Consider the following 12,140-nt stretch of genomic DNA (forward strand, 5'->3'; position numbering starts at 1 on the left):
CGGTATGAGGTCTTGCGTTGTCGTGGTGAAACAAAATACGGTCGATTTTTGTTAGGTGCCTCATTCAGGCTTGATAGCTGATGGGAATAATAATTAGCAGTTATCGTCTAGTTTGGTTCCAGAAGTTCATAATAAACAATACCGGCCATATCCCAACAAATAGACAAAACAATCTTCTTGAATTAAAAGAATTAAAAAAATTAGGAATATCAGGTCCGTCCATTAGGTCAAATAGACAGGAGAAGCTTCTTGGAGGCCATCTCTAGGGGTCGGTTCTGGTGTTTCATCTGTATCTAACCATTGACGTTTGCGAACAGGATTATTGTAAAGGACCATTTTTCATCACCGGTTCAAAAAACGTTCATTTTCAAGCCGTTGCAGCAGCTGAGAACACACATTTACTCTCTGCTGAAGGTTGGCGACGGAAAGTCTATGCGGAACCCGCATTCTATCCAATGACCGTGATTTCGCTTTGATAGAAATGAAAATAAAAAAGCAACTTACTTATACAACCCTGAGCATTACTACGAATTGATAGAAAAGTGTAGAAGGAAAAAGGCATTTGTAAAACGAATGTCGCGCCGGATTTTATTTCGAGGAAGTCAGTAGAAGATTCTGTTGTAATATATAATATTATATGGTATACTATACATTCATATTGTACACATAATGTAACATAATGAGAGACAGAGAGATCAGTTGATCTACACCTAAGTATGTATGTAAAATAACGGAATTATTTCTTAACGGAACTTAATAAATGTTTCACTCTTGTCAACAGAATCAATAACAAAAAGTGTAAAAAATACGATGGGTGAATCTGCCTCTTAGTTGATAATTCAATGGATGCGTTTGTTGAAAAATGAACCTTATAAAATGTTCTACAAAACTTTTTTAGATGATTCCAAATCCCCCCTTAGAAGAGGAATACCGCAAATATACGAAAATATTAAATTACTTGCATTATATACCACCCGTAGACCAGTAACGAAGGAAATATGTACAAAGATATTATATGTTTACTACCTTACATACATCCCTCCAATTTATCATGAACATTTTAAGAATTTTAAAAGCTGCACAAATTATAAAAATGGATTACTTTTTAAACATAATTAATAAATGTTTATAAATTATTTCATTAAAGTTACTGTTTCAAATAAAACTTATAGTTCTTTAGTGCACTAAGTCATTTATAGGACATTTAATTAATTTTGAAAATGGTCTAAGCCAATTATAGAGCTTTAAAAACAACGTTTCCGTATGAAACTCATACAAAATTTCATATTAATAATAAATTTCCATTAATCAAGACTAAGAAAATTATAAATTAAAATGTTGCATAATATAAAAATATTTCTTAACTCGTTCAAACGCAATTCATTAAATATCTGAAAACAAGAAATATATGACTTAGACCTCTTTCATCATTATGGGCACATATTTTTTAGTAGCCATTAGTGTAATCAGGCACCGTGCATTTAATTGTTTACTTAATTACAATAAAGTTAAATTATCACAATTTGTAACCGAAAACAAATTGCAACCAATCCCATTCAGCTTATAACAAAACTTTGATATAATGACGTTGTTGCGGTGAGATTTCTGTATGCAGCTACAAAACTGTTGCGGGAAGAACAAATAGTGTTGCGGGGAGAATCCTGTATGCGGCTACAAATCTGTTGCGGGAAGAACAAATAGTGTTGCGGGGAGAACTAATAATGTTGCGGGAAGGACCAATAATGTTGCAGGAAGAACCAATAATGTTGCGGGAAGAATCTTGAAGGCGGCTATAAATTCGTTTGCAGGGAGAATCCTTAATTCTTAATGTTGCGATAGGAACAAGTTGATTGAAGCGATGAAATATCCGGCTCGAAGGACCAAAAATGCTGCGGTGAGATTTCTGTATGCAGCTACAAAACTGTTGCGGGAAGAACAAATAGTGTTGCGGGGAGAATCCTGTATGCGGCTACAAATCTGTTGCGGGAAGAACAAATAGTGTTGCAGGAAGAACCAATAATGTTGCAGGAAGAACCAATAATGTTGCGGGAAGAATCTTGAAGGCGGCTATAAATTCGTTTGCAGGGAGAATCCTTAATTCTTAATGTTGCGATAGGAACAAGTTGATTGAAGCGATGAAATATCCGGATCGAAGGACCTCACTAATGATGAACACAAATTCCTGTTGGTTATTGTAGCGATGATATTGCGGCAAAAATTCCCAATTAAAAATATGTTGCTTCTGATTCAAAATTACAATTTTTCTCTCTTTATTTTACAAAATGTTCCGTCTTTATACACATTTCTTTACAAACAAAACCTACTTAATTCACAGAAAATTATAACAATTTAACAAAAGTTGAAAAACATTACAGTATTTTAACTAATATTAAATTGAACTCAACATACCGCCGCCCTTGAACTATCTGAATAAGTTCAAAACAAAATATTGAAAAGAAAATGAAAAGCCTTGAAAAACATTTACGATAAGTTATTAGTTTCTTCATGAAATAAATCTCCTTTCGTTGGCAAAAGGCAAAGTTTGATTATAGGGCGAACCAATTCGCCATGCGGTGTTTTCAACGTAACTACTCTTACGCGTCCATCGGTACCATGATGGCATTTGATCACTCGTGCAATCGTCCACTTCGTCGGAGGATTAGGCTCGTTGAATACAGCAACCACATCCCCTTCTTCAATGTTGCGTGAAGAACGTAACCATTTAGTGCGACGTTGTAAGCTCACGAGGTACTCATCTCTCCAACGACGCCAGAAATGTTGTCTCATGGCAGAAATTGCTTGCCATCGCTGTCGAAGATTTCCACGAAACCCTTGACCCTCAGGTTCCGGTATTGACTTAAGCGGTTCACCGACTATGAAATGTCCGGGAGTTAAAACTTCTAAGTCACCAGCAGCTTCAGAGTTGTCACAGAGTGGGCGAGAGTTTACGCAAGCTTCTATTTCAGTCAAAAGTGTGTTGAACTCTTCGTATGATAGTGGAACTTCTCCTAGTACGCGTTTTAAATGATACTTGACACGTTTGACTCCAGTCTCCCAGTAACCTCCCATATGGGGTGCAGCCGGTGGATTAAAACGCCATTCGATATTCGAGTCCGCAAAGAAAGAGCGAAGTTTAATATCAGCCATGCACTGTTGAAATGCAATGCGCAACTCCTTCTCGGCTCCAACGAAATTTGTACCGTTATCTGATGTCATGACCTTACAAAAACCTCGACGATTTGTGAACCTTTTAAATGCATTTAGGAAAGCTGGTGTTGACAGGTCACCAACAAATTCGAGATGCATCGCACCAGTGCACATACAAATGAACGAACAAATGTAGCCTTTGGTAGCCTTAGCTCCTCTTCCTTGGGTGAATTTGTAGAGGTAAGGTCCAGCGAAGTCAACAGCAGTGTGAGTAAAACAACGGGCGTAGGTGGTGCGAATGACAGGTAGATCACCCATGACTTGTGTGGTAAGATTGCGGTTCAAATAAGTGCATTTCACGCACTTATGGTATATATTACGGATCAAGCTACGAGCGCCGATAACCCAATAACGACGTTGCAAGACAGTTTGCATAATGCGGGGCCCAGCGTGCAAAGTGACCTTGTGTATTTCGCAGATTATTAACTTAGCAAGCGGACAATTCTTAGGCAAGATAATGGGATGCCTAACATCTGGAGCGATTTCATCATTTTTTATTCTTCCTCCAACACGTAGAACACAAGTCCCATCCAGAAAGGGCTGCAGACGCAAAAGACTACTGCGAAGTGGGATTGGTCTTTTAGCGCTGCAAGAAGAAATTTCATTAGAAAAATAAAACTGTTGCGTATACCTTATTAGGCGAAGTTCAGCTTCAAATAACTCTTGGCAACTCGGTGTACCAAAACGCTTTATAACATTAAGCCGTCTGTTAGCCCGAATGTTAGTCAAAAAGCGTAAAACGTAGGAAATAACTCGACGCAGCTTAGAATACGATGAGTATTTTGTCATCACGGACCAATAATCTGTAGAATTAGTCACATGGGCACGAATACTATTTCGTACGCCCAGCTCTGTAGTGTGCTCTTTAGATTTTTTCTGCTTCCATAATTGTTCAGTGCTTTTCAGGAAAATAGGACCAGCCCACCACAATTGATGACGTAATAATTCGGAGGGAGTTATACCTCTTGAAGCACAATCTGCAGGATTCTGTTCAGAACGGACGTGGTTCCAACATTCGGGAGGCAAAACTTCTTGAATATCAGCTACGCGGTTGGCTATAAATGTCACCCATCTGCTGGGGTGAGCTTGTAACCATGCCAATGTTAAAGTAGAATCAGTCCAAGCGAAAAGCGGATAACGGAGTTCAGACCAGCAGTGCAGCACGCTTCGCACTAGTTTAGCAGCAAGATGAGCGGCGCATAATTCAAGACGTGGCAGCGTTGTCGGCTTAAGCGGAGCTACCTTGGTTTTCGACGAAATTAATGACACAGTAATGCTACCGTCGCTTTGTGTTGTTCGTGCATACAAGACGGCGGCGTAAGCGCGCTCGGACGCGTCTGCGAATACGTGCAATTGCGTAAATGACCCAGCTACTTCAGTACCAAACCAACGGTTCACCTTCAAATGTGCCAATTGCTTGAGCTCTATGCGATGCTCCAACCACTTCGTTGCGATAGACTCAGGAATGATATCATCCCAACCTACCTTAGTGCGCCATATGTCTTGAAACCAAATTTTTGAATTTATAGTAGCGGGAGCAAGCAAGCCCAGAGGATCGAAGAGCGTACTTGCATCTGATAGAAACATGCGCTTGGTCAACTTAACTGGCGGTTCCCTCAAGTTAATAGCAAACGTGAGATAGTCTCCTTCTGTGTTCCAGATAAGACCTAAAGCGTGAACATCCTTATCGTCGACAATATAATGTGATATGTTCGTAGATGCATTAGAAATGCTTGCGATTAGTTCAGCGCAGTTCGATGCCCACTTACGAAGTTCAAACCCCCCTTCCCTCAATATTTCGGAAATATTTTGCTGCAACAATTGAAGTTCTTCTTTACTAGATGCACCAGTAAGTAGATCATCCATGTAAAAATCCTTGAGAATAACACCAACAGCCCTAGCACAACCATTCGACGAATCTCTTGCCGTCTGTTGAAGTGATCGGACAGCTAGATGAGACGCAGCTGCCACTCCGTACGTCACGCGAACCATGCGAAAATCTTGGATAGGCAGGGATGGGTGGCTACGCCATACGATGCGTTGTAAATCGGCGTGTTTTAAGGATACGCAGATTTGACGATACATTTTGGCGACATCTGCTGTTACAGCATAGCGGTGTGTTCTAAAGCGAAGTAAGATGGAGTATAAATCTTCCTGCAATTGAGGTCCTATAAATAATGCGTCATTCAGCGAATTCCCGGAAGTCGATTTTGCGGACGCGTTAAATACAACCCTCAATTTGGTCGTGGTACTATTTTCCTTTAAAACAGGATGATGAGGCATATAATACGTTGGATTCATAGTCTCTGACGTGACCTGCATATGTTTCATGTCAATGAGTTCATTCATGAATTCATTGTAGCGTAAACGAAGATCGGAGTCACAAGCGAGTCTTCTTTCAAGTCGTAACAAATTCCGGATAGCAAAGTTTCGCGACTCTCCCAGAGCTACATCGGGCTTCAGCGGCAATTCGACGACAAACCGTCCGTTAGGTTCCCTTCGATGCGTTGTTTCAAAATGGTCTTCACAGTAACGCTCCTCATGCGTAAGATACGTTTTTTGCGGAGCTTCCTCTAACTCCCATAACTTGTTCAATGCTCGATCCAAATGAACATCGCAATGTAACGACTGTAAGCGTGGCATATCAGGCTCAGCTCCATTCACGCTTCCAAACAGAGTCCACCCAAAGACCGTCAGTTGAGCCATAGGAGCTCCAGATGGACCCTTACGAAGTTCTGTACAGATCAGTTGATCCATAACGTCCATTCCAATCAATATATCGACCCGTCCAGGCTTCATAAAATGGGGATCGGCTAAAAACAAACCTCGGATATGTGGCCACGATGAAGTAGCTATAGTCTGTGTTGGCAAGTCGCTTGTAATTTTAGACAGAATTAACGTTTTGACAGTGAAGCATTGATTTGTAGAGAAAGAAGAAAGAGAAAGTGATACTTCACCTCTAGCTCGTCCTCCTTGCGCTGACCCAATTCCAGTAATGTTAACTTCAGATGTTGATCGCGGCAGGCCTAAGCGTTGCACACACGCTTCGGTTACAAAGGAAGCATGTGATCCAGAATCGAAAAGTGCACGTGCGGGCTGCCAATTACCAGAACAGTCGCGTACCTTCACTAATGCGGTGGATAACAGCACAACTCTTTCTACAGCTATGGGTGGATTGGAGCTCGAGTTCAAGCATGAAGAAACGCGTGGAACGTCGACGTTTGCTGGAAGTTCAAAAGCTTTTGCGCATACCTTTGATGTGGCGTCAGCAGCGCATAACGAATGCGTCGTGTAATTGTTCACTGCGGTAACGGTCGTTGACTGCAAGGCACCGTGCAGCAGAGTGTGATGACGTTGTTTACACATGCGGCAAGTGGAAGCACTGTTACAACGGTCTTTATAGTGACCTGAACTTAAGCAGTTGAAGCATATGTGACCTTGCTTCACGAACTGTGACTTTGTAGACAAGTCCAATTCACGAAATTTTTCACAACTGTAAATTTTATGAGGTCCACTACAATATGCACACAAGTTACTTTGTTTTGATACCGCGTGGAACACATTTGTCGACTTGCTTGCTGATGCAGTTTTAACCTTAATTGGTACTGATGTTGTTGACGACGTAAACATAGATAACGATCGGCATCTTATCTCTAAAAATGTTATTAGTTGCTCAAAAGATGGAGGATCATCACTAACGAGCGATAACTCCCACTGCTTACGCGTTTCGAATGCCAACTTACTGACGACCTCATGTACCAACCAATCATCCCAAAAATCAATCGGACGACCCAACGCTTTAAGCTCGCGAATATGCTGTTGGAACGAATCAATTACACCTTTGATTGCGTCAGCATTGTCATGCGTAGCCCTTTTAATTTCAGCCAACGCGCGAAGATGAGATTCCACAATTACACGAATAACCTTATACCGCGATGTTAATAGACCCCAAGCTTCAACGTAATTTGCGTCACATATTTTAAAACCACTGATAATTTTCAACGCGTCACCTTTCGCAGCTTCGGAGATAGTGCAACTTTTGGCCATCTGATAAAGTAGAGTTACTATCAACTAACGAAGAAAACGCGTCGAAAAAACCAATCCATTCTGTAGAGTCACCGGAGAATGTGGGCAACTCCATTTTCGGTAAACGTATAACCGTGGACACAGATGCCTTTGTGGAGCTATCTTGCGATTTAGTACGACAATTTTTCACGCGGCTAAAGTTAGCTGAAGCTGTAGAGTACCAAGTTTCGGCTTGGATACGCACATTTTCTTCAATTTCAATAACATCGGCACCACACGTAATTTCTACAGCGTCTTGAGCAACGTTAAACGAACCCACTGTTCACTCAATAACTGAAGGTAGCTTGCAATATTCTCTGCATCCATAGTGAATGCCTCATCAATACTTTTTGCCATATACCGTTTAATGGCATTGAGAGCGGAATCGCGCGTTTTAGTAGAATTCGACATTTTTAATGTAACAGAAAATCAATCGACGGGTTTTTAGAATTTTCGCGATGTTAAATGCAGGAACGGCTGCACAAACGTACACACGATTTAATGCACAAAAATAATTTTCTTAATATTCGTTGCGCCTTTTGCTACGCGTATGTATGTACACAAGCGAATGCGTATATGCAAAAGGCAAGCGGAGTGACTAGATCCGGATCGAAGGACCAAAAATGTTGCGGTGAGATTTCTGTATGCAGCTACAAAACTGTTGCGGGAAGAACAAATAGTGTTGCGGGGAGAATCCTGTATGCGGCTACAAATCTGTTGCGGGAAGAACAAATAGTGTTGCGGGGAGAACTAATAATGTTGCGGGAAGGACCAATAATGTTGCAGGAAGAACCAATAATGTTGCGGGAAGAATCTTGAAGGCGGCTATAAATTCGTTTGCAGGGAGAATCCTTAATTCTTAATGTTGCGATAGGAACAAGTTGATTGAAGCGATGAAATATCCGGATCGAAGGACCTCACTAATGATGAACACAAATTCCTGTTGGTTATTGTAGCGATGATATTGCGGCAAAAATTCCCAATTAAAAATATGTTGCTTCTGATTCAAAATTACAATTTTTCTCTCTTTATTTTACAAAATGTTCCGTCTTTATACACATTTCTTTACAAACAAAACCTACTTAATTCACAGAAAATTATAACAATTTAACAAAAGTTGAAAAACATTACAGTATTTTAACTAATATTAAATTGAACTCAACAGACGTAGACGACTATCAGCTCATTATTAAAATCTAAAGAAGCAAAAGTAAGGGTCCGGGGGCAAGTGCAATCTTTTTATTTTATTATTCTTGATTACCGACCGCCCATTTTGATACTCTTCCATGGCGCAAACGATATGTGTAAGTGATTAAGAATATCAGATTTCAATGTTGCTCATACTACATGGCGTACCGAAATGAATACATAGTATTTAAAAAATTTGAAATATATTAAATACTTCATTTATGAATCGAATTTTATACACTCCTCATGGATCGCCTGTTGCTTTTGATTTTTATTTACAACCGACAAGCACGCGGATCGTATTAAAGTACAATGTGTAAGTATCAACGTAGCTTATCATGTGCCAGCAGCTTCAGTGGATAAAATTGTATTTGCATTTAAGCTTCATGAGAGGAGTGATTCTGAAACAAACAGTGTTACAGAAATCGCCAACATAGAATTTTTTCTTTAATTCTCTTGCCATGAACTGCTGTAGTTGAGTTTTACACTGTTTGTCTTAAATCCCTTGAACAGTTTATGAAGTACTGCACTGTCACGCAAATATAGCTAAAAACTGGTACGCGAATACTTTTGAAAACGATGCGCGAATTATGCTGCTTATTTTTTTCCAAGTTCTTAAACTAAATTAAAAACATATAACTTTTCACAATTTACTAATCACGCTTGTTTTGACGTGTGTTTGGTTTAATCTCACAACTCTTTACACTTTGTGGTATGCATTTACTTTTCATTTCATTCCCCTCTCTCAAATGACGTGTCAGCCAAAGTTTCCCTCACAATTTAGCTAACCAGCAAAAGTTCATCCTAACGCCATCAAGCAAATCCATCATCCTTGGGGAAAGCCTATATACTGAGCATTCCTAAATCTATTTATAAATTTTTTTTTTTTTGTTCACTCCCCACTCCGGGAGCATAGGGCCTCGGCAAGACTTGTCTTGCGTTGGTTTAGTTTTTCGTTAATCTATTTGATTTCTGAGAGGGTAGGTGATTAGCCTGCCGCTACGAGTCCTAAACTTAGGAACAACGCCTTCTTTACGGCTTGGAGCGCCATCCGTGTTTCATATTTTTCTGCAGAAGGATCGCACAGATGGTTGAGCACTTCGCTAAATTTAGTGTGTCTGCGCTGTGTGTTTGTTTTTGCTTGCTTTAGCAGCCACAATGCAAATAATGCACTGACTATTGTGTGGGAGTAAGGATGGAAAGGATACGTTTTTGGGTTTGAGGAATGAGATTTTTTATTTTTAATTTTTTTATTTAGAAACAGGGAAAGTAGGGAAATTTAGAAAAATGCGAAGACCGTGCTTTACGTGGGATTCGAACACACAACCTCTGGAATGGCAGGCTAGTGCACTTACGCTAGACTACTTACTACTGTGACGTGGCAGCCAAAGTTGCTCACACAATTTTGTTTTTCACAATAGTTAGTGGCCAAACCTGATGTCTTGATGCTGTTCCATAAATGGAGGGACCTACAGTTTCAAGCCGACTTCGAACGGCAGATATTTTTATGAGGAGCTTTTTCATGGCAGAAATACACTCGGAGTTATGCCATTGCCTGCCGAGGGGCGATCGCTACTCGTATTAGAAAAATGTTTTTCTTAATTTTGGTGTTTCACCGAGATTCGACGTTCTCTCTGTGAATTCCGAATGGTAGTCACGCATTATTAGAGAGCTTTCAGTGCCCCAGAAATAAAAAAAAAAATTATTTATTGCTCCGCTGAGAACAAGATTTGCATACCGGCGCACGCTGGTTAAAGTATTCAAATATATTTTTTGATGTTATTAATTTGGTATTTTATTATTTGGCGTTTGCTGAAATTTGTGTGTCACAATCTAGCAGACTCTTTTTATCATTGAGTTGAATTTTGTGTGTTGAGTTGTTTGATTTAAAAACAGCAGCCTGGTCACTGATTTGATTTGAATTTTTATCTAATCATTAACTAAATTTTTTTATCATGGAAATGGCCTCAGAACCGCGATTTAATTGAAAATATTGAAGTACTTAATATTCATATCTACGAGTAGCAGTGGCGGAACTAGGCGAAGGAGTGGAATGCGGGTTCACACCCACTTTTGGGATTACCTGGCCGACCCTTTAAGTCCTGGCTAAACACTATTAAAAACGATATGCAGCGAAGCAAAGTCAACGAAGGGTAAACCCAGGACCGAGTAACCTGGAGATTGCATACGAAGAGGACCGACCCTAACTAAGGGACCAAGGCGAAGACGAAGAAGAAGAAGGTAGTTTATACTACAACAGAATCCATTTAACTCAAAGTTTCAAACTTTGTACAAATAGTCAATGAAAATTAAAAAAATGCCATCAAAATTTCAAACCTTTAGTCAGATTTCTGGGTATGCAGTTTCGTAGCCTATAAAATTGTGTTATAATAAAGTGCAAGTTTGAAATGGTTCAAAAATCGGGAACATCTTTTTTGTTATGTATTTTCTTCTATAGAAGCAGCACTCGAATTTTTTTTTTGTTAAATTGAAGAACAACATCGCCAAAAAAAAAAAAAAATCTGAAATCCATGTGATTTTGGACCACTTCGAACTTGCACAATATTATACAAAAATTTAATGAACTAAAAATCTGCATGACCAGAATTTTTGGAAATGGTTTTGAAATTTTGAAAAAAATTTTATTGATATTTTCTAAATTTTGCAAACGCTTTCAAACAGTGAATTATATGGCTTTTGTTGTAGTTTGAACTATAATTTTATAAAAAAAAAATACAATTAATTGGAGATAAATAAGTAGCGGGTGTATTTTTAAGAACTTGAGAGTTTAAATGATAATACAGAAATATGGTTGGAGCGAATTTTTTTCTATTATAATCTGGTAGATAATTTCAAGTCATTTATTTTTTGAATACGATGTCCGTCGCGGCTTTGAGTCATATAGTTCATCGTTACATAGTCCATTCGATCATGCCAGATGACGTTGCTCAACACCAGCGGCGCCGTCAGAATTGGGAAGGACCTCTCCGAGCCGTTTGATACCAAACGAGGTTTCAGACAAGGTGACTCGCTGTCGTGTGACTTCTTTAACCTGATGTTGGAGAGCATCGTACGAGTCGCAGAACTTAATCGCTCAGGCACAATTTTTTATAAGAGCGTACAATTATTGGCGAATGCTGATGATATTGACATCATCGGTCTTAATAAACGCGCTGTTAGTTCTGCCTTCTCCAAACTGGATAAAGAGGCAAATCGAATGGGTCTGGTGGTGAACGAGGACAAAACGAAGTACCTCCTGTCATCAAACAAACAGTCGGCACTTTCGTGGTTGTAAAGGTCTTCGTATACTTAGGAACCAGCATTAACACCACTGACAATGTCAGCATTGAAATCCAACGTAGAATCTCTCTTGCCAACAAGTGCTACTTTGGACTAAGTAGGCAACTGAGCAGTAAAGTCCTCTCTCGACGAACAAAACAAACACTCTACAAGGCTCTCATCAGGCCCATCCTAACGTATGGCGCAGAAGCGTGGACGATGACAATATCCGATGAAGCGACGCTTGGAGTGTTTGAGAGAAAGATTCTGCGAAAGATTTATGGACCTTTCCACCTTGGCGGTGGCGAATATCGTAGGCGATTGAACAATGAGCTATGTGAGTTTTATGGCGACATAGACATAGCGCAGCGAATAAAGATCCAGCAGCTTCGTTGGCTAGG

The 12,140-nt window shown here is 39.7% G+C and overlaps 1 protein-coding gene across 1 annotated transcript; it reads right to left on the reverse strand.

The window, feature by feature from the left end:
- Window positions 1-2,481: 2,481 nt before the first annotated feature.
- LOC129238052 (uncharacterized) lies at window positions 2,482-7,254 on the reverse strand. The gene has a single exon (XM_054873092.1). It carries the CDS (start codon window positions 7,252-7,254, stop codon window positions 2,482-2,484), a length of 4,773 nt encoding a protein of 1,590 aa, XP_054729067.1.
- Window positions 7,255-12,140: the final 4,886 nt, after the last annotated feature.

This window comes from Anastrepha obliqua, chromosome 2 (genome assembly GCF_027943255.1).
Source record: "Anastrepha obliqua isolate idAnaObli1 chromosome 2, idAnaObli1_1.0, whole genome shotgun sequence".
Taxonomy (NCBI): domain Eukaryota; kingdom Metazoa; phylum Arthropoda; class Insecta; order Diptera; family Tephritidae; genus Anastrepha; species Anastrepha obliqua.